Source organism: Ailuropoda melanoleuca, chromosome 6 (genome assembly GCF_002007445.2).
Source record: "Ailuropoda melanoleuca isolate Jingjing chromosome 6, ASM200744v2, whole genome shotgun sequence".
NCBI lineage: Eukaryota > Metazoa > Chordata > Mammalia > Carnivora > Ursidae > Ailuropoda > Ailuropoda melanoleuca.
In genome coordinates, this window is record NC_048223.1 from 87584127 (window position 1) to 87603870 (window position 19744).

General features: G+C 57.8%; 1 protein-coding gene across 2 annotated transcripts; it reads left to right on the forward strand.

The window, feature by feature from the left end:
- The first annotated feature begins 6600 nt into the window (after positions 1-6600).
- On the forward strand, positions 6601-18323 carry OPN4 (opsin 4). Of its 2 annotated transcripts, none has more exons than XM_019795478.2 (10): positions 6601-6720; positions 8478-8656; positions 10222-10355; positions 10681-10884; positions 11512-11683; positions 12135-12299; positions 13223-13330; positions 14222-14402; positions 15593-15736; positions 17733-18323. In XM_019795478.2, the coding sequence occupies exons 1-10, from the start codon at positions 6601-6603 to the stop codon at positions 17769-17771; spliced, it is 1446 nt and encodes a 481-aa protein (XP_019651037.2). In that variant the 3' UTR covers positions 17772-18323. The 2 variants fall into 2 exon arrangements, with proteins under 2 accessions (XP_019651037.2, XP_019651038.2); XM_019795479.2 differs by having other exon boundaries at positions 8478-8623.
- The last annotated feature ends 1421 nt before the right edge of the window (positions 18324-19744 follow it).

Here is a 19744-nt window from a genome sequence, read left to right on the forward strand (position 1 = left end):
AGGCCAGGCAGTTCTTGCCAGATTCCGGCAGGGGACCCAGGCAAAGCTAAAAAACCAAGCCTGAAGGATCCAGGGGCATGTCACAGGCAGGTGTCTCCCAGTTCCTAAGACCTCCAGGCAGCCTTTGTGAAGTACTCGGGCGGGACCACCTACAGGCCCCCACAACCGTGGCTTCCACATCCTGGTCTCTGAACACCTGCCTCAACTTCTACTCCACAGTTCCTTTGTGCCAGGGACCCCTTTGGAGTCTCGCACAGCCTATGTGGCCCTTTTCAGGGGCGTTGCATAAAATGAATGCATAAAATAAAATGCACAGGATTACAAAGGAAACCGATCCCAGGGAAATATTATCACTAAAATAGTAAATAAATACATTTGTGTTAGGGTCACATGCACGCTTCTTCATTAATGAATCAACGAGATCTGGCGGCAGGTGTAGGCAGGGCCTGTGATTTTGAAATACTGAACAGCCAAACCAATATTGTGCCCATCGTGCAACAATCCTACCGCCATAGAAAAGTAGCTGTGAGTTCCATTGGCGACAGAGTCACAGCCAATGCTACTGTGGGGTCTTGTCTATGCTCATAATAAAGGAAAACGCTATATTTCAGCTAGAGGTTTGTGCAACCATGTTCATGGATGGCCTGAAGTCTACCTGCAGACCCCAAGCTAAGAACCCTGCCTCTTCTGCCTGGCTTCCAGAGTTCACGGCTCTGCTCGTCACAGCCCTTGCCACGGGCTCCTCTCCGGTGCCCCTCTGCCCCTGGGCACCAGGTACTGGACTCCTCATCACCAGCCCTTTCCCCTACTTTACAGGGGCTCAGGCAGGTCTGGTTGGCGCCTGAATTTGGACCTTGGCAGGGCAGAGATGGTGGGAGAGTCTGCTCCTGGCTCAGGCTGCAAAGCTACAGTGCCCACAGAGCAGAAAGAGCTGAGGGGGCTGGGGCGCATTGTGGGTGGGGGGGCACAGGGCTCGCCTGGGAGTCCAGAGATGTTATGGAAGGCATTAGCATAAAGATGTAGGTCGGGTGCCTAAGACTTTGTGTTAGGCAGTGTTTTTATAAAAATCACGGTGCCGGGGCACCTAGGTGGCTCAGTTGGTTAAGCGTCTGCCTTTGGCTCAGGTCATGATCTTGGGGTCCTGGGACCAAGCCCCATGTCGGGCTCCCTGCTCGGTGGGGAGTCTGCTTCTCCCTCTCCCTCTGCCCTTCCCCCTGCTCATTCTGTCTCTCTCTCTCTCAAATAAATAAATAAATAAAATTTCTAAAAAAAATAAAATAAAATAAAAATCCTAGTGCCTAAGCTATACCCTAGGCCAACTGAATCAGAGTCTCTGGATTTGGGCTCAGGTGACACCATTTTCTAAGCTCCTCGATGATTCCAGGGTGCCTTGGGGGCTGGATGTGGAGGCATGGGACAGAGTGGTGGGCAGGAAGAGAGAGGAAAGAGGCCCCAGAGGTTAACAGAGGTCCATCTGTGAGCTGACTGGGAGTTCTGTCCAGAGCCTCAACTGGCCCAGGTGGGGAAGGGAGAATGGGAGAGAAGACTGGGGTCCCTGAAGAAACCCAAAAACAGAGGGTGCCAACCATCGCCAGTCCCTGACTTTGACTGCCTGAAACTGCCAGCAGCTACTGGAGTTAGCTGGTTTTCTGGGAAGAGAGAATGAGCACCTTCCGTCCCAACCCACTGCCCTGCAAAGAGCCAAGCCCCATATTCTCTGCGGGTAGAAAAGCTGGGGCCTCTGGACACAGTGGGGCTGGCTGTGCTTGGGCAGGGAGCTCACACGCGCACCAGGACCTCATTTCCCCTCTGGGAAAAGGTGTGTGGCCCCTATGCCTGCTTGCCTCCTGCTGCCCTTCTGCTCCCTGACCCAGAGGGCTTCAGGAGCAGCCCATGCTGCCACAAAGTGGGCTGTGAGCCTGACAAGACCCGCCATATCCGTCTCAATCCCTCTGCAACCAGGTGAAAAAATTAGGGGCTCACATTGCTGAAGCCTGCAGTGTTCCAGGTGGGTGGTTCATTTCTCTTGTCAAATTAAAGCATTGCATCCAATGATGTATCTCCCTGTCTGTTCTATAGATAAGGAAGGAGGCTCAGAGGGCAAGATGGCGTCACCCGAGGTCACACAGCTCCACAGGTGGCGCAGTCCTGGCTGACCCCAGTGTCCTTGTGCCATGGTGGGGGCGTTTGTGCTGTGCAAGCATCACAGGCCGGGTTGAAGCCAGGACTTGCCCTCTCCTGCTTTGGCAGCCCCGGTACATTTGGAGAGAGGCAGCCTAGGACACTCTATACACTTTCTCACGAATAACCCCCATTCTATGGAGGAGGAAACTAAGTCTCAGAGATCAGAGATGCTAGTCACTTCCAGATACTGACAGCAGATAGGGGTAAAGCTGGAAGGCTAGCGGAGGTCACCTGACCTGCCCGGGGGTGGGGGCACGAGAGGGAATTTGTAATGTTTATAGCCTTGGGAATCCCCCTGCAAAGCTAACAGGTCCACAGCCACATCAAAAGACAAAGCCAATTCAAGTTCAGGGATTGCATTCAGAAATCTTCCAGGTCCACTCATGCAATGCTCAGAAACCTGAGGGCTTATGGGCTGCCTTACTCACTGAGAATGAACCCAGACACGCGTCACATGCTAGAAATGTTCTTCATGGAGCACATCTCTGTGGTTGCGTGGATTTCCATGCTGCCCCATGCTTGTCCTCTACGAGCAGTCAGGAATTGCTCTGGGCTGTTGGACATCAAAGTGGATGCTTTCCTCCCTTCCTCTCCCCCCCAGACAAAGGCTCCACTTGGTAGGGAAGAGCTCAGGAACTTGGTTAAGATCAGTGAAAACACCATGAGGAAGAAAATTGTTTCTCCTGCTATCCCAGCGTGTTACCAAAAGGTCAAAAAAAGTTTATAGCCCCAAGGTGGTTCAAGCCACTCTCTGGGTGCACCCCTAGGAAATCTCAAGGGCTCTAAGGAGTCAATCTCATGGTTCAAATCGGGTAGCAAGATCTTGCTTTCCACGGCTGCTGGGCGTGCGCAGGGTACATGCCTCTCTAGGGTGTGCAATCAGTTTTCAAGTTAAAAGTTTGTTCTTGGGGAGCCTGGGTGGCTCAGTCAGTTGAGCCTCCAACTCTTGATTTTGGCTTGAGTCATGATCTCAGGGTCATGGGATCGAGCCCCACGTCGGGCTCTGAGCTCAGAGAGGAGTCTGCTTGGGATTCTCTCTCTCCCTCTCCCTCTGCCCCTCCCACTGTTTGCTTGAGCGCTCTCTCTAAATAAATAAAAAAATAAAATCTTTTAAAAAAAGTTTGTGCTTTTGGTCTTACTCATATTTTCCTTGCCTGTCTGTTTCCCTACTCTTCTTTTGCACCTGTTGGCCGGCCCTGACTCCCCTCAACAGAAGCTTCCAGCTAAGGGAAGGAAGAAGCTAGTTTCTGGGGTTGGCGGGGTGTGTGTGTGTGGGGGGGGACTGTGTCATTCCCTCCTGATAACACAGCAAGGTGTCCAGGGCAGCCGCTGTGACTGATGCTAGCCCAGGGCAGGGCACACTGTAGTCATTTAATAAATGCACAGTCCTTGGATGGGTATGAAGTTGGAGCCTCAGACTGGACTCACTGAAACGACACACAGGGACCAGGCAGGATGGGCAAAGGAAACACCTCTGAAGGCCCTGGGTCAGGACCCCAGGCCAAGAAGGTGGGCATCGGAAGGTAGCAAACCCAGGAGCCACCATAGGTGCTCCTGCGGGAACAGGAAAGGCCCCCACAGTGCTGTGTAAACGCTGTCCCACGGCTGTACCCTGGCTAGCCCCCGTTTTCGCTATCATAGGGTCAGGAGGCACCTCAGTGGGAGCACCTCAGAATGGGGAGTAAGGGTGGGAGGAGCCACAAAGAGGTGGGCCACCACGACCAAAAGGACTCTTGGTTGGCTCTGGGGACATTAGCAGGACCCCTGGGCTACTCGGCTGGCTCCCGAGGGGCAGGCTCCACTAGTGGGGGGGGATGGCGCTCAGAGCAGGCTCAGAGCTGCATCTGCTGCACTATGAAAAGACAGCAGAAGAGCAAGATTTTCCGAATTTCTGAGATTATGTCCTCACTCCCACCCCAGGCTATGGGACAGAGGGCCCTATTCTGACAGGGTTTGCCTGGAACCCAGCAGGTTCCAGGTGACGGGGGGCCCAGGTGAGGGGCTGGCTGGGTGTCGACAGGAATATGTTCATTAAGACATTTAATATTCCCCTGGCAACAGCTTCTGGGAGTTTCCCAGGAGTCTCTTGGTAACCCAATAGCACTTAACAGCAGCCTCAGGACGAGGAAAGTGATCCCTAGCAGTGAAGAGGATGGGAATGGCATGGGAGCAGCCTTGCAGTGCCGCCTGCTAGGCCAGGTCACAGAGACCTGCCTCCCTGGACACTGGTGCTGTGGCCAGAAAGACAGAAACGCAGGGGCCCCAGGCCTATCCTCCTGGCTTTTCTATCAGCTTTTTTTTTTTTTTTTAGATTTTTAAAAAATTTATTTATCAGAGAGACAGCGAGCACGAGCAGGGGGCACCGCAGGGCAGAGGAGAAGTGGGCTCCCTGCTGAGCAAGAAGCCCGATGTGGGACTCGGTCCCAGGACCCTAAGATCATGACCTGATCTGAAGGCCGATGTCCAACCAACTAAGCTACGCAGGCGCCCCTCTATGAGCTTTTCTTATAAGAGCTTTCAGGACTTCTCTACAATGGACAGGAATTCCGGGGCTCAGAAGTAAGTAAAGTTGGCATCAGGGCCCTGTGGACAGTGTCCATGATATTGGTTGATTCTAGTCCCCCAACAAGTGTGAGTTGAACACACTGAATGAACACAACTGAGATGTGCCTAACTCCTGCTTGATCTGACATAAAACACCACAGCCCCCGTCTCCCTGGCCGCTCGGCTCTGCAGACACCCAGCCCTCTATGCCAGTCCAGGGCAGCTCTCAGGCCTCCTGCTTCCGTTTGAGGGTGAGGGGCCTGGAAAGATTTCCCCATCTGCAGGCAAGCCGGTGAGATGTGAGGAACAGGCCATGCAGAGCTGCAGGCGAGGGCTCCGGGTCCCACAATGCATACTCAACCCCTTCAGATCTCCTGGCATTGTGGGTGTGTATGTGCAGGGGGAGTGAGTGGGATTGCCCATGGACTCCTAGGCCACGCTGAACAGAAGGGTGGCTCGGGCTGGTCCAGGGGAACCCAGAGCCTGGCCAAGCAGCCAGCTGACACCATTACCCACCCAAGACTCAGGCCATCCTTTCACAAGCAGCCTCTGGGGAGAGATAAAAAAAATCAAGGTGCTAGAACCCCTGCGGGTGAACTGGGAAGGCTGGCTGGGGGGCGGGAGGCGGGGACCCTCAACGTCTACTGGCTACCATGGCAGGTTGGGGGCAGGGTGGAGGGATGATAACATGTGTGCGCCACAGAAGCCCCAGAGCCAGAGGCTAGCCTTGAACATTCGCCTGCCCTCAGCTACTGGACTAGGAGAGGAAGAGATGCCAGGCGCTCCTCCAAGGGAGTGGGCACTAGCCAGGATGGGAACTGTGAAGGGTTGGAGGCCCCCTTCCTTGTTTGTCCCTGTGCTGATTTCTGAGAGGGAGCGGGGCCCCTGAGACTGTAGATGGGGAAGCCAGGATGTGCATGGAAAGGCTGGGTCCTGCTCTGAGGCAGGCCTGGAGAGAGACCTGACAGGCAGAGCAGTAGAAGTGGGGCCCCGGGTTGTGGGGGATGCAGCTGGGCACCTGTGAGGTCTGAGGAGAGTGACGGAAGGCCAAGGGCTCCCCCACCTCGGACCCGTGACTTTTAAGTTGGACAGCTTGGGCAGTGGTGTTGCCCCCAGAGGACAGTTAAACACTGTGTCCTTGAAGGCTGAGGCTGCCCATGGAGCACATCCTCTTAGCTTCCCCATCTGCGCAATGAATGACCAGGTTGGCTCTGTGGGGGTGGCTGTGAAGATGGGATGGACTCGTGCAGGCTGAACTGGGGGCCAGGCGCCCCATGGAAAGGGGGAAGCTGCCCCTGGACAGCCGTGGGGGTTCCTGAGGGCAGCAGAGGCTGTTCCTGATGAGCTCGGGGGAGAAAGAGAGCCTTGTCAGAGGGGAGGACAAAGCCTTCTGCCCAATGTCTATGAGCCTAAGCATGACAGTCTCCCCTGAAATACACACACACATTCATAATGACACACGTTCTCCTACTCATGTGCACACACACACACACACTTTCACACATGTGTGCCGCCATCATCAGACCTTCTGTGGACAGACACCCAGGGACCTGTGTCTAAGGGAGCCCGCAGTACTGAGCAACTGGGCATGTGCGCTCCCAGCTCTGCTACTTAAAGGTGGGGACAGACCCTGTGGCTGTGAGTCGCCATAGCTGTGACACTCGTTCCTTTGTGCTTCACTGGACACAGCAGTCACCGGCCCCAAGAGTAGCTCCAGGCTGGGTCCACGCAGGACGTAGGGACGGGCAGCTGGCAGACCAGACAGGAGTGCTGAAGTCGGAGGAAGGTTGGGAGGCTGGGCACAGCTAATATCCTGACTCCCCGTGCCCTCGACTTCTCGGTGGGCTCGAGAAAGGACTACCCCACCTCAGGATGAACCCTCCTTCGGGACCCAGAGCCCAGGAGCCCAGCTGTGTGGCCACCCCAGCCTCACCCAGCAGGTGGGACAGCTCCCGGAGCAGCACCTCCAGCCCGGGCCAAGCTCTGCCCACGGTAAGCCTGGGGCCAGCCTGTGCGCACATAGAGCCTTCCCTCCCTGACCCTGGCCTCCCTGCTGGGGACACTCAGGGGCTTTGACAGGGAGATAGAAAAGGCCTGAGCTCCTCTGTGGGCCCTCGGGTGTGTTACTGGACCTCTCTGGGCCTGTCTTCCACGAAGAGGCCAATAGAGGAGAGTGTGGGCCATGTCCTTCCCCACGGAGAGCATCGAGGAACAGAAAGGCCAACCCTAAAGGACAAGGGCCTGGAATGGCCCGGACCTGCCCTTGGCCGCATCCATTCTCTTCCGAGGGTGGTTGGATAACCCGCAGAGACTTCCAGGGAGGCAGGCACACCCGAGGCCTCTGGATTGTCCAGCCCAGAGTGAGGGGGTGGACGCCCTCCGCTGCCTGATATTCTGGCCAGGGCCCCAAGGTCATACCACACCAAACCCACTGTTAACTGGGGAGGACTGCGGGTGCCCTGAGGACCCGGGGATGCTGGCCTACATCCTGGATGGGACGGGAAGGCTCTGTAGTTATAGGAGGCAAGACAGAGACTAAATTGCCCTCTTTCCCAGGAAAGGAGCTGGGGCAGAGGGTTCTTTAAAGCCCTTTGTGCTGGCCGCATGGCGTCACGACCTCCCTGTAGTGACCCTGGGGGATCTAAGCTTTCTTTTTTCTTTTTCTTTTTTAAGTTTATTTATTTAAGATGTATTTATTTATTGGAGAGAGCAGGGAGGGGCAGAGGGAAAGGGAGAGAGAGAATCTCAAGCNGCACCAAACCCACTGTTAACTGGGGAGGACTGCGGGTGCCCTGAGGACCCGGGGATGCTGGCCTACATCCTGGATGGGACGGGAAGGCTCTGTAGTTATAGGAGGCAAGACAGAGACTAAATTGCCCTCTTTCCCAGGAAAGGAGCTGGGGCAGAGGGTTCTTTAAAGCCCTTTGTGCTGGCCGCATGGCGTCACGACCTCCCTGTAGTGACCCTGGGGGATCTAAGCTTTCTTTTTTCTTTTTCTTTTTTAAGTTTATTTATTTAAGATGTATTTATTTATTGGAGAGTGCAGGGAGGGGCAGAGGGAAAGGGAGAGAGAGAATCTCAAGCAGTGTCCCTGCTGAGTGCAGAGCCCAACTCGGGGCTCAACCTCACAACCCTGAGATTGTGACCTGAGCCAAAATCACGAGTCAGACGCTCAACCGACTTCCACCAGCCAGGGACCCCCTAAGCTTTCCTTTTAAAGAGGAATTCTTTTCCCCCCGTCTCATGTTAGGTATCAAGGTCAGCGCTCCCCACTTATGCTGTGGGGGAGTACAACGTCTTCTTTGAGGCTGGGGAGGGGGTGGGGCTCCTGAGGAAAGGGGTTCCACCCAGCTCCACCACCCCAGAGTCTGCAGGGCCTGGAATACCATTGCTAACTGCCTTGAGTGCTTCCGTCAGGGCCCATACAGTGGTTAGGAAGCGCTGAGGGGATGGTTCTGCCTTCTCCCCAAGGAAATGTCCCTCCTTGTCAGACCTGTGTCTGTCTGTCCATCCAGCCTCCAATAGGTGATCCTAGAAGCCCCATGCCTCTGTGCTACAGTGCAGGAGCTCGGGCTTGACTTTGGAGAGACCTGCGTTTCCACTGTGGTTCCGCCACTTCTAGCAGTGTGGGCAAGTGGCTGTGCCACTCTGAGCCTCAGTTTCCTTACTGGGAACCTTAACCCTTCATTCTCAGGGTTATTCCAGATGATAGGATAATGTGATGCTCTTGTTTCTCTGTCTCTCCATAGGCAGCCGGGGCTCGGGCTGCTGCCTGGGTCCCCTTCCCAACGGTGGATGTTCCGGACCACGCCCACTACACCCTGGGCACAGTGATCCTGCTGGTGGGGCTCACGGGGATGCTGGGCAATCTGATGGTCATCTATACCTTCTGCAGGTGCCTGGTTGGCGGGACTAGGGCGTGGGCACTGCGGGCAGCCAGCCATACAGAGACAGGGCAGCAAACCTGTTGCCAGCTCTCCAGGGCACTGTTGAGCTTGGATGGGGACGCCACCGCCAAGCCTTCAGTGGTCTCAGGACAGGCCTCGATCTTCTAGCTTAGGGAAGGGGCCAAAAAATAGTCCAGGGCAACTTGAGTGGCACATGCCAATTGGACCCCAGGCACACCTTCTGTGTAGGACGAATGTCCCTGCAACTCACACGTGTCTGCCCATTCTGCCCTGCTCTCAGCTCACCTCCACGTCACCTGCCCCNAACTTGAGTGGCACATGCCAATTGGACCCCAGGCACACCTTCTGTGTAGGACGAATGTCCCTGCAACTCACATGTGTCTGCCCATTCTGCCCTGCTCTCAGCTCACCTCCACATGGGCATGTCCCTCTGCCTCGACAAGCAGCCCTGGCAACAGGGTCCTGAGTCCTCAAGACCCTCAGCAAACACCCTTGCCAACACCCAGCTTCCTTCCCCACCTGCCCCATTCTTGGGCTGAGTGGCTGAGACAGGCAGGTGAAGAGGTGAACCCCTGACCCTACTACCTTGCCTATTAGCAGAACTGACTTTGGGCAAGTCACTTATTCTCTGTGGGTCCATTTTTCTTTTCTTTCTTTTTTTTTTTTTAAACTTATTTATTTGAGAGAGAGCAAGAGCATGAGTGGGGTGGAGGGGCAGAGGGAAAGGGAGAAGCAGGCTACCCATTGAGCAGGGAGCCCCATGCGGGACTCGATCCCAGGACTCTGGGATCATGACCTGAGCTGAATGTAGATGCTTAACTGACTGAGCCACCCAGGCGTCCCTGTGGGCCCATTTTTGTTGTCTGCAAACTGGGGTTGTGATTTACTTCATAGAGTCGATGTATGATTGTGCAAGTTTATGTCTGTGTGGTGCCCATCAAATAAGTGTTTGAATCCTGGCAATGCCGCTTACTGAGTCTTGTTATCTGGAGCAAGCCACCTCACGGGTGGGAGCCTCAGCATTCCCATCTGGAAAAGAGGGAGGGTAGATGGAAAGATGGATGATTATGGGAGAGGAGTCTGTGAAAGTGCCTGGCCTGTGGGGCACACCTGTCTGTCCCCTTGCCCTGGGCCAACCCTGAGTGTGAAGACTGTAGAGATACTGGACGAAGGGGGCAAGGAGGACACCTGGGGAGGAAGGTGGTGGGAGGAGCTCTTGGGAAGGCAGGCTGAGCGCGCAGGAGGGAGAACTGGCCTGAGGGATGCAGAGGAAGGAGGGGTGTGTCCAAGGAGAGAGAGTGGGCCATGCAGAGGGGATCCCGAGAGCGAGAGGAGGAAACAGACGTGTCCTAAAGCCCGCTACGGCTGGGCGGCAGGGCACTCTGGGGTGGTATTGCTGTCCACAGGAGGCAGGAGTTGCTGCCTGGTGGGGGCCTCACTCTCAGCCCACGCTGTCAGGCTCTGGAGCCATCTGGCTAGTGCTTGCCGGGCAGCGGCACAGGTGGCGGCCCTGTGGCTTGTGCCCATGTGCGTGTGCACGTGGGTGTGTGAGAAGCACATCCTGACAGCTTCCGACCCTTCACAGGACCAGAGGCCTCAGGACGCCATCCAACATGTTCATTATCAACCTCGCGGTCAGTGACTTTCTCATGTCCTTCACGCAGGCCCCCGTCTTCTTCGCCAGCAGCCTCCATAAGCGGTGGCTCTTCGGGGAGGCAGGTAGACCTTCCGGGGTCCCTTCTGCTGGAGGGAGGAGAAGGGTTGTGGCCTGGATGCCCACCGTGGAGGCTGGCCTCGGACGAGAGGTGATTGGCTCTTCCTGGGCAGAGGGTGGGTGGCCGCCCTGGCGCCCATGAATGAGGAAGAGGGAAGACTCAGCTTCTGGGCCAGATGTGCCAAGTAGCCAGAGTGGAGAGGGGCTCAGGGCTGCTCTTCTGGAGAGATGAAGGCAGGAGCTGAGTATGTGTCACCCCCAGACCCTCCCTCCCCTGGGGTACCTCTCGGGCTCCTGCCACGGTCTGAGGCCAGGGAGCTGTGCCCACAGGCTGCGAGTTCTATGCCTTCTGTGGGGCTGTCTTCGGCATCACCTCCATGGTCACCCTGATGGCCATCGCTCTGGACCGCTACCTGGTGATCACGCACCCACTGGCCACCATCGGGGTGGTGTCCAAGAGGCGGGCGGCGCTTGTCCTGGCGGGCGTCTGGCTCTATGCCCTGGCCTGGAGTCTGCCGCCCTTCTTTGGCTGGAGTAAGTGGACCAGGGGAATCGGGAGAGAGGAGGATGAGCTGGGCGGGGCACGTTCAAGGGGCAGGCAGGTAGACTTGGGCTGGCCAGCTGGCAGGAGGGGCCAAAGGAGTGCTTGAGCCTCAAGGTAGTTGGATATTCAGGGGGCGTGACCAGCAGCAGGGGAAACTGGTGCTACACCACCAGCAATCAGAGGATGACCTGGGCTCTCATCCCCAATACCGGGGAAGACCACATGGTTCCTGGGTGGTGGGAAGTGACAGGGGCATCTGATGCTGAGCTGTAGTGTCAGGCAGGCCTCGGGGTGTAGGCTTGAGCAAGTAGGAGAGTTAGCAGCGAGGCACCCACCTTTCTGTGGCGGGACCAAAAACCTGGCCCAAATCTGGAGGAATAAGACCCTGGGGCTATGTTCAGTTGAGGTCTCAGTTCCAACCTGGCAAAAATGGGCAGCAGTGGGCTTTGCCTGCTAGAACTGGCTGGAAAAGCTCCCCTCCACAAGCCCTGGCTTCCTCACTGCCCTGGGCAGGGCTGGAGTGGGGACCAGTGTTCAGGGAGCTCGAACCCCACATCCAAAGCCCCTGCTGGATGAGGGGCTCAGCCCCAAAGGCTGAGCTCTACTCCTGGCTCCAGGCGCCTACGTACCCGAGGGGCTGCTGACGTCTTGCTCCTGGGACTACCTGAGCTTCACGCCGTCAGTGCGAGCCTACACCATGCTGCTCTTCTGCTTTGTGTTCTTCCTCCCCCTGCTGGTCATCATCTACTGCTACGTCTTCATCTTCAAGGCCATCCGGGAGACAGGCCAGTAAGAGCTGGGTGCGGGGGAGGGGCTGGATGGGAGGGTGGCCACACCCCTTTGCCAGGGCTGCCCCTCTCCTCCCCCCAGGCTCACACTGCACCCTCCCCAGGCCATTCCCAGCTCCAGATAGGCAAAGACAAGCTGAGCCCTTGTGCTTAGGGGGTGAGGTGCCTAGAGACCAGCACAACCTGGGTGCCTAGAGAAGTCTCAGGAGACAGGGGCTTCTGAGGAGGGGGCCTTTAGGCTTGATCAGGAGGTCTGCGGGCTAGAGCAGACACCACAGATGGAACCACAGGGAGGCAGCTTAGGCTGGATGTAATGGAGAACTTCCTGGGAGTCAGGGCTTCCTGCACTGGAGAGAACAGCCAGGTCCAGGGAGCCTCCCCCATGGCAGCCATGACCGTGGCCCTCACTGCCACCAGAGCGGGGTCAGACTTGGACTCTGTGCCCGTGCTAGGGCTCTCCAGACTTTCAGGGCCTGTGAGGGCGGTGTTAGGTCTCCTCGACAACGGCAGCGGCTACAGAGAGAGTGGAAAATGGCCAAGATTGAACTGCTGGTCATCCTTCTCTTCGTGCTCTCCTGGGCCCCCTACTCCACTGTGGCCCTGATGGGCTTTGCTGGGTGAGCAGTGCCCAAGGGGCTGGAACAGGGGCTGGAGGGGGCGGGAAGAGGGTAAGGGGACCCTGGGGTGACCTCTCCCTCCCCAGCCCAAACCTGAGCCAGCCTCACAGCCATTCATTCATTCTCCCTTGGGTGGCAGCGAGGTTCCCTGCAGGAAATGTCCCTGCCACTTCCTAGAGGCACTGGGACACATGCTGGGGGAGTTCTGGGCCATGTTGGATTTGGCCTGAGGGCCTGCAGGGACTCCCAGGTCCTGCCAGATCCCATGGGAACAAAAGACTCTCCTTGAGGTTCTGGCTCCCTCTTCACGGGGGCTGTGGGCACATGGCCAGGGGTGCCGCTCACTTCCTGCCTGCCAGCCCTTCATGGCTACAGTCTGGGGACTTGATGTCTGCAGCAACGAGGACATAGGCCAGACTTCAGAAGCACTTTGAAACAGTGTGAGTTATTCTTCCTGGGAAGTATTTGGGTACGAGACCTCCTTGTGCAGGAAGGGCCTGGTCCCCGGTAAGGCTGTCTTGTGGTCACTCTAAGAGAGCCAGGGGAGCAGTGGGCCTCAGGGTTGCGTGGGGCAGGGGAGGAGCTGGCCAGAGGGCCAGAGTCCGTGGGGATGGGGAGGGTTTCCTGCTATCGGCACAGACTCCAAGCTATCATGGGACCTGGCGGAACCCCCCAACCTGGCTCATCTTCCTCTCAGCAACCCTCCCTCAATGGCTCCCCAGGTTCCTGCTCACCTCAGATCAGAATTCTCCCGGCATTACAGTCCCTCTTATAAGGCTGGCTTGGTCGTGCTGGTTTGGGCCAGGCTGGGTTGCACCCCACAGGGCCTGGCCTAGAGGAAGAAGGTTCCTGAGAGGGAGGGTGGGCTGTGGAGTCTCTGGGAGGGCCAGCTGGCAGGGGGAACCACAGCTTCTCTGTCCTAGGTACGCACATGTCCTGACTCCCTACATGAACACAGTGCCTGCTGTCATCGCCAAGGCTTCTGCCATCCACAACCCCATCATTTACGCCATCACCCACCCCAAGTACAGGTGCGGCCCTCCTCCATGACCCAGCCCCAGGTCCCCAGGCCATGGAGGGCCTGAAGCAGTGAATGGGGGCAGAGGCTGGCCATCTTTCCTGTCTCATGTATATGCACTGGTGGGGGCCTCTAGCAGCTGGGAGTAGCGAGTGGTACTGGGTGGGCTCTGGAGCTGGTGTGACCCCCTTTGCTGCTCCACTCTCCCGGGCAGATCAGCTGGGAGGGACATCAGAGCTCCCTGGGCAGTGTCCAATCCTGCCTATGGGATTTTTTGAGCCAAGGCCAAAAGGCAGCCAGGATGGCCGGTCAGCAGTGATACCCCCTGCTGGAGAGACCACAGTCGGGAGAGGTTCAAGGGCCCTCGAGGAGGCCCGGGGGTGGTTCTGGCCCAGAGCGCTCTCTGCTGATGGATTCCCAGCACAGCTGGCCTCTCCCGCAAGGGGCCCTTCAGTGCTTCCTCTTGCCTGGTTGTTTCGGTAACTCGCCACCCTGCTGAGGCCAGCTGCAGGCTCAGAGGCTGCTCAGGAGTGTCCCTGGTCCTCACTGGAAGAGATGCGGCTTGGGCCAGCCCCTTGAGAGCTGAGACCAAGCACCTTGACGAACCTGCCACCCTCTGTGCCCATGGCCCTACTGCCTGTCTGTCCATCCCCAAGGCTATAAGCCCGTTAGTCTCTTTCACTCCAGCATCTGTCTGTCCTTCCTCATCACCTCCTATGACTGCCAGTGTCTTTTTGTCCATTCGCATCACCCCGCATTTGTCTGTCCTCATAACCCCAGTGTCTGAACCACCCCATTTCCCCCTTCTGTCCACTCCCATTAGCCCCGTATCAGTCTGTCCGTCCACCCCCATCTCCTGGTGTCTGCCCGTCCACCCCCCTAACCAGATGTTCTCTTCCTGCAGAATGGCCATTGCCCAGCACCTGCCCTGCCTGGGGGTGCTGCTGGCCGTGTCGGACCAGCGCGGTGGCCCCTACGCCAGCTACCGCTCCACCCACCGCTCCACACTGAGCAGCCAGGCCTCAGACCTCAGCTGGATCTCCGGACAGAAGCGTCAGGCGTCCCTGGGCTCGGAGAGTGAGGTGGTAAGGATGCGATGGCCTCCCAAGGACAGCACCTCGTCCTACTTTCCTCAACCACGCCAGCTTCAGGCCTCTGAGACCCAGGAACCCTCAGGACCCTGGGACGCTGGCAGGAAGAGCCCTTCACAACTGCCCCATGGCCTTCCCTTGCCTCATCCCCCCGACAGGCAGGGGCCCTGGGGCCAGAGAGGCAATGGGTTGGCCCAAGGTCACCCAGTAGCAGGGCCAGGACCGATGCATCTTCCAACGCCAGGCCATCTCTCTTCCATGCTGGCAGTATTCCAGGGGCTTAGAGCCACGAAAGGACAGGCATTTCTGGCCCTAGATGGGTCGCCTGAGAGACAGGCAGGAGCTACTTCCGGGCCCTTTGTTCTTAGCATTAAGCCCCCTCCTCCTGGAAGCCTTGAGGAGCCTACAGGATACAGTGGAAGGAGTATCGGCCCCGGGGTCGGGGGACCTGAGTTCAAGCTTCAGTTCTGCCACAGCCTCACTGCGAGCATGCGAAGGCCACTCACCCCCTCTGAGCCTCTGTGTTCTTCTCTAAAAGGGAAAGCAGTTGTCTCTACATGGCCAGGGTGCACATGAGTGGGTGGGGACCCCACAGTTGTTGTTAGCCCTAGGAGCTACTGGCCTGCCAGCCCCTCTTTGGGGCCCGGGGCTGTGATGCCCCCTAATGTCCCCAGGAGAGCTCTCTGTGCTGTGGCCTCGTGTCCCCAGCCACACCTGGGCTCCTCCATCATTGTAACTACAGGGGCCACTTTGGGCCTCACCAAGACTCTCCACTGGCCTCTTCCCACTGCTCCCATCCCTGGGGAGTCTCAGTGGAGGGGCCGAGGGAGGAGCTGTCAGAGATCCTTTCCCTGAACCACACATAGTGAATGACATCAAGGAGTGAATGTTATCTGTCAACAGAGGCCTAGACCCTCAGGAAGACGGACCCATCCTACATGCTTAGAAGGCACACGTGCGTGCGCACACACACACACACACACACACACACACATACACACACACGCTAGCATGGGCACTCACAGTTTGCAGGGATTTGGTGACCAGCGAGCCTACAGTGTCATGGACCTCATTGCACTGACCTCCTGTGTGGAGGATGGAGACAGTCTTAGCTGGGGAAGAGGGCAGGAGCGGGACTTCGGAATGTCCCTCTCACCTCACAGTGACTCTCCCACCTTCCCCAGGGCTGGATGGACACGGAGGCAGCGGCCGTGTGGGGGGCTGCCCGGCAAGTGAGCGGGCACTTCCCCTGCAGTCAGGGCCTGGAGGACATGGAAGCCAAGGCCCCTCTCAGGCCCCAGGGGCAGGAAGCAGAGACTCCTGGGAAGGTGATTGGGCCTGGCACCTGCCAATCCATACAGGGGTGGGGACAAGGGGCAAGTAGCCCAGGGAGTGGCCAGGAAAGGGGAGCTGTTCTTGTGGGCAGGCCCAGTGCCCTCTGGGAATCGCTCCTTCCCCACCCAGGTGTCCCTTGTCTGTTTGGGGTGCCTGGGGGTCTCTGTGACTCTATGATGCTCTGAGCAGGCCTGAGTGAGGTCTGTGGCGCAGCTGAGAGTATCTGTGTGATTGTTGTGACCCTGCCTACACACATACGTGGCAAGCGGTGGTGGCTCTGCTGTGCTGTGAGGAACATATGGCATGTGTGTGTGTGTGTGTGTGTGTGTAAGCAGGATGCATGCGCAGTGAGTCAGGGCAGTATGACTTGTGCCTGTGTGTGACCATGTGCCCTGCACATGCTCTCGCCCCTGTGACACCACCGGGCACAGGACTGAGTGTGCCCCAACATGTCTGCTCTAAATTGCATGGGACCGAGTGTGGGTGGTGTGTATCTCTCTGCGTGATTGGAGGCTGGAGGTACCTGGGGGGGCGGTGCCACGAGCTGTGTATGTGCTCGCAGTGAATGCCCTGAGATTAGGATGTCACCAGAATACTTGTGGCTATTAAAAGAAGGCCAGCTGTCAGCCCAAGTGCCTATGGAACGGAATGTCGATGGCGATTAGAGAAGGCCATACTCTGGAACGCTGGAAATGCCGTGTGCACAGACTCCAAGGCTACCCTTCCCTCTCCCCCCTCAGCTGACAGCTCCCCACCCAGCCCCTCCATTTACACCCTCACAACACCCCCAGCTCCTGGGTTCTCTTGGGCTTCCCCAGCGAGCCCATGACCATGTCCTGCCTTTCTTCCCCAAGGTTGTTCCCTGGGCACCCCAGAGAGGGGGTGACCTGGGCTGTTCCCTCCAGCTGGGGAGCCCTTGCCTCTCCTGGGGAGCACCGCTCCCCTGATGCTCCAGCCCCAGGGAAGACTCACTCCCCAGCCCTGAGCCTGGGCACTGTGTATGGCCACAGAGGCCAGGACAGAGAAGGGCATTGCCCCCCGGGGCTGGTGGGGCCATGATGAAAGGCACTGCGCCCGTCCTGGAGGGAATACTGGGCTGGGCTGTGGCACAGGGCAGAGAGTGACTGCACATCAGCCATCACCTAACACGTGTGATAAGCACTGCCATCGAGGTATCAGCACACAAGGTGCTGAAAGAAGAGGCAAGTCCCTGAGGGCTCCCCAGGGAAGGTGGAGGTGAAGCAAGGATTGCCAGGCAGCGTGGGTGTCATGTTGAGAGGTCCAGGCTGAGGAAACACCCTGTGTGAATGCGGCAGGGGGGCGCTGGGGGGGCTTGGTGTGTCCTGGAACAGAATGTTGCTCTGTGACCTGGGAGCAGCCAGAGGGACTCTGGGAGCTGGTGGTGGGGACATAAGAGAAGAAAAGAAGGGCAGGAGGTGGTCGGACTGTGGGGAGGCCCAATCAGGTGTTGACCTGAGGGGTACGAGCCTGGGGAGCAGGGAGCCGTGGGAGGGAGGATTGGGTGGGGGCCCTGCGGTGGGCTCCGTCAGCCTCACAGGGTGGTGGGGCCTTCTGCAGTGGCTGGGGAAGCTCAGGTTGAACGGGGTGAGCCAGGAGGAAGTTGGTGCTTTAGGACAGGCAAGAAATGAGGTGTTGAAGGCAGCGGGGGGGAGGGGTGCTGGGGCCCCAGGAGGAGTGGAGGAAGTAGGGGCAGGGGGAGCTCAGTTCTGCCTGACTGTAGGAGTCTAATAGCCTGGGAGACATCCCAGGAGGGTGTTCTGCTGGTGGCCTTAGACATGGCCGGCTCCATCCTCCAGGCCATATTGCCTGGGGACTCAGAGAAGGCCCATCCCCCAGCCAGGACCCCACGTGGCCCCTCCAGGCAACCTCCCTTCACCGCCCAGTGACCCTATACATGGAGGGTTATTGGGAGACTGCTTCCAGTGGGACACTCCTTGGGCTAAAGAGATGTGTGCTGTTTGCTTTCAGACCAAGGGGCTGCTCCCCAGCCTGAACCCCAGGATGTAGGGTGCCCATTGGCTCCCCTTTTCTTCTGGGACACATCCAGCCCTTCACCTCCCCCTCAGACACATAGACCCAGGATGATCCCATGAGCTTGCAGGCTTTGGAAGTGGCCCTGTCACCCATGCTGTGCTGGATTCATGGCCCCACACCACAAAACTTCTGCCCTGCAAGTGCTCTCCACCCACTTCTCATCCCAACAGACTGTCCCCCAGGCTCAGCCTCAAGTGTGGGAACCCAGGCCCTCCTGCTGCCCGGAGTCGTCTGCCTCTCCTCAAATGCTGCGTGCTGTGATTATCCGGCCGTTGACAATGGCCACAGCTCCGTGGGACACACCGGTTAATTCTGAGCTGCCTCTGCACCCAGGCCAGGCCTTTCACTGACACAGCCAGGCCAGCACAGCATCCCCGCAGCCAGCATGTGAAGCCGAACACAGACCTTCATGCGCCGGAAACTGCTGTTCCCCTCTCTCCCGCATCCGGGCTTCCTGAGGACTGTGTCTGCCATGGCCCACACGCTCGTGCACAGTCTCCTGTATCAACATACTTGCACGCACCAGGCACATGCGTGCACGCTTTGCACCTGTGGTCCGTCTCACATCAGTGGTACAAGTCCATCCTGGGGCTCTATTGCTCTGACAGCGTACAGGAAAATAAAAAGCAGAGAAATTCTCCTCAGACAAGCATGGTCTTTACTTATGGGTGCGGTGATGGGGGAGAGACCCAGGGCCTGACGTCTGATGCCTACAGGGGCCTTTCTTTCTCCCCTTGCTCTGTCCCCTACCTAGCAACTCTCACTGCTGAAGCCTCCATCTCAAACTGCGAGGGGCAGAGTGGAGGAGGGACAGAGACCAGGCTTGCCCCCATCCCCACTCCCCAATAAGGTGCTGTTATCAGGAAGCAGTTTGTGTCCAGCCTGTGCGGACCAGCTGCTCTCTGCTGGCTTCCGGTCTCCCAGGGGAGGCAGTTGGAGGGAGGCTGGCCTTCCCCTTTAAGAGCATCCTTCCCACTCCCCCTCCCTCTCCCCAGAGGCAGCATCAGGCAGTGTGGCTGCCAGAGTCCAGAGAGAGCCCTGCAGCTGGTACTGCCTAGCCTGGGGCTTCCCCTCCCCCTATGGGACCGGAGCCTTTCTTTGCTCACACTGGTCATACTTGCTGCTGGGCGCTCTCCAGCTTGGCAGGACAGACCCTTCCCAGGAAAGAGGGGAAAACTGGAGATGGGGAGGGCTGGGATGGGGCCTGGGGGTGGGGCAGNGGTGGGGCAGGGGCTGGTATGGGGGAGGGTGGGGTGCTGGCCATGAGTGGCTGGCTTTCTGGGCCAGGCCTGGGTAGCAGGCGACAGACTGGGCTGTACGATACACAGCAGAAGAAGTGGTACAGTGGGTGAGAGGTTACAGGTCCCCCCTTGACTTCTTCCACTTGATATTTTTGTGAACTTGGGCAATTTACCAAATGGCTCTGTGATGTGGGGACTCCTAGCCCTCATGTTGTATGGGCCAGGCATCAGGTGGGGTGCTGGTGGCTGGGAAATTACTCATACCCAGGCCTGCAATGAGTCCTCAGGGCCCAGCTTACGCTAGATCCTTCCCGGAGGGCCAAAGAGCAGCCAGCCCAGCCACCTTCACCTTCCTTGAGCCTCAGTTTCCCCAGCCAGAGCCAGGATGGCCTCGAATTATCTCCAGACCACACGGGGCCCAAGGTTTCTTCTGAGGAAGGGCTTCTGGAGGTATCTTGGCCCAAAGACCACACTGGCTGGAGTCCTGAGGGGCCTAGGCCCCCAGGCCCGCACCCAGAACACACTGTCTCTGGGTTATGAGCTGAACACACTGCACGCACTTCCCCGTCCTTATGCCTTCTGGCCCCATGTCCCAGCAGCTGAGCAAATGGCATCTCCTCCCCTCCTCCCTGCCCCCTGCCATTCCAGTGCAAAGGGCATGGGGACCTGGCATGCAACATTGGCAGCTGGAGCTTTCCATGCTGC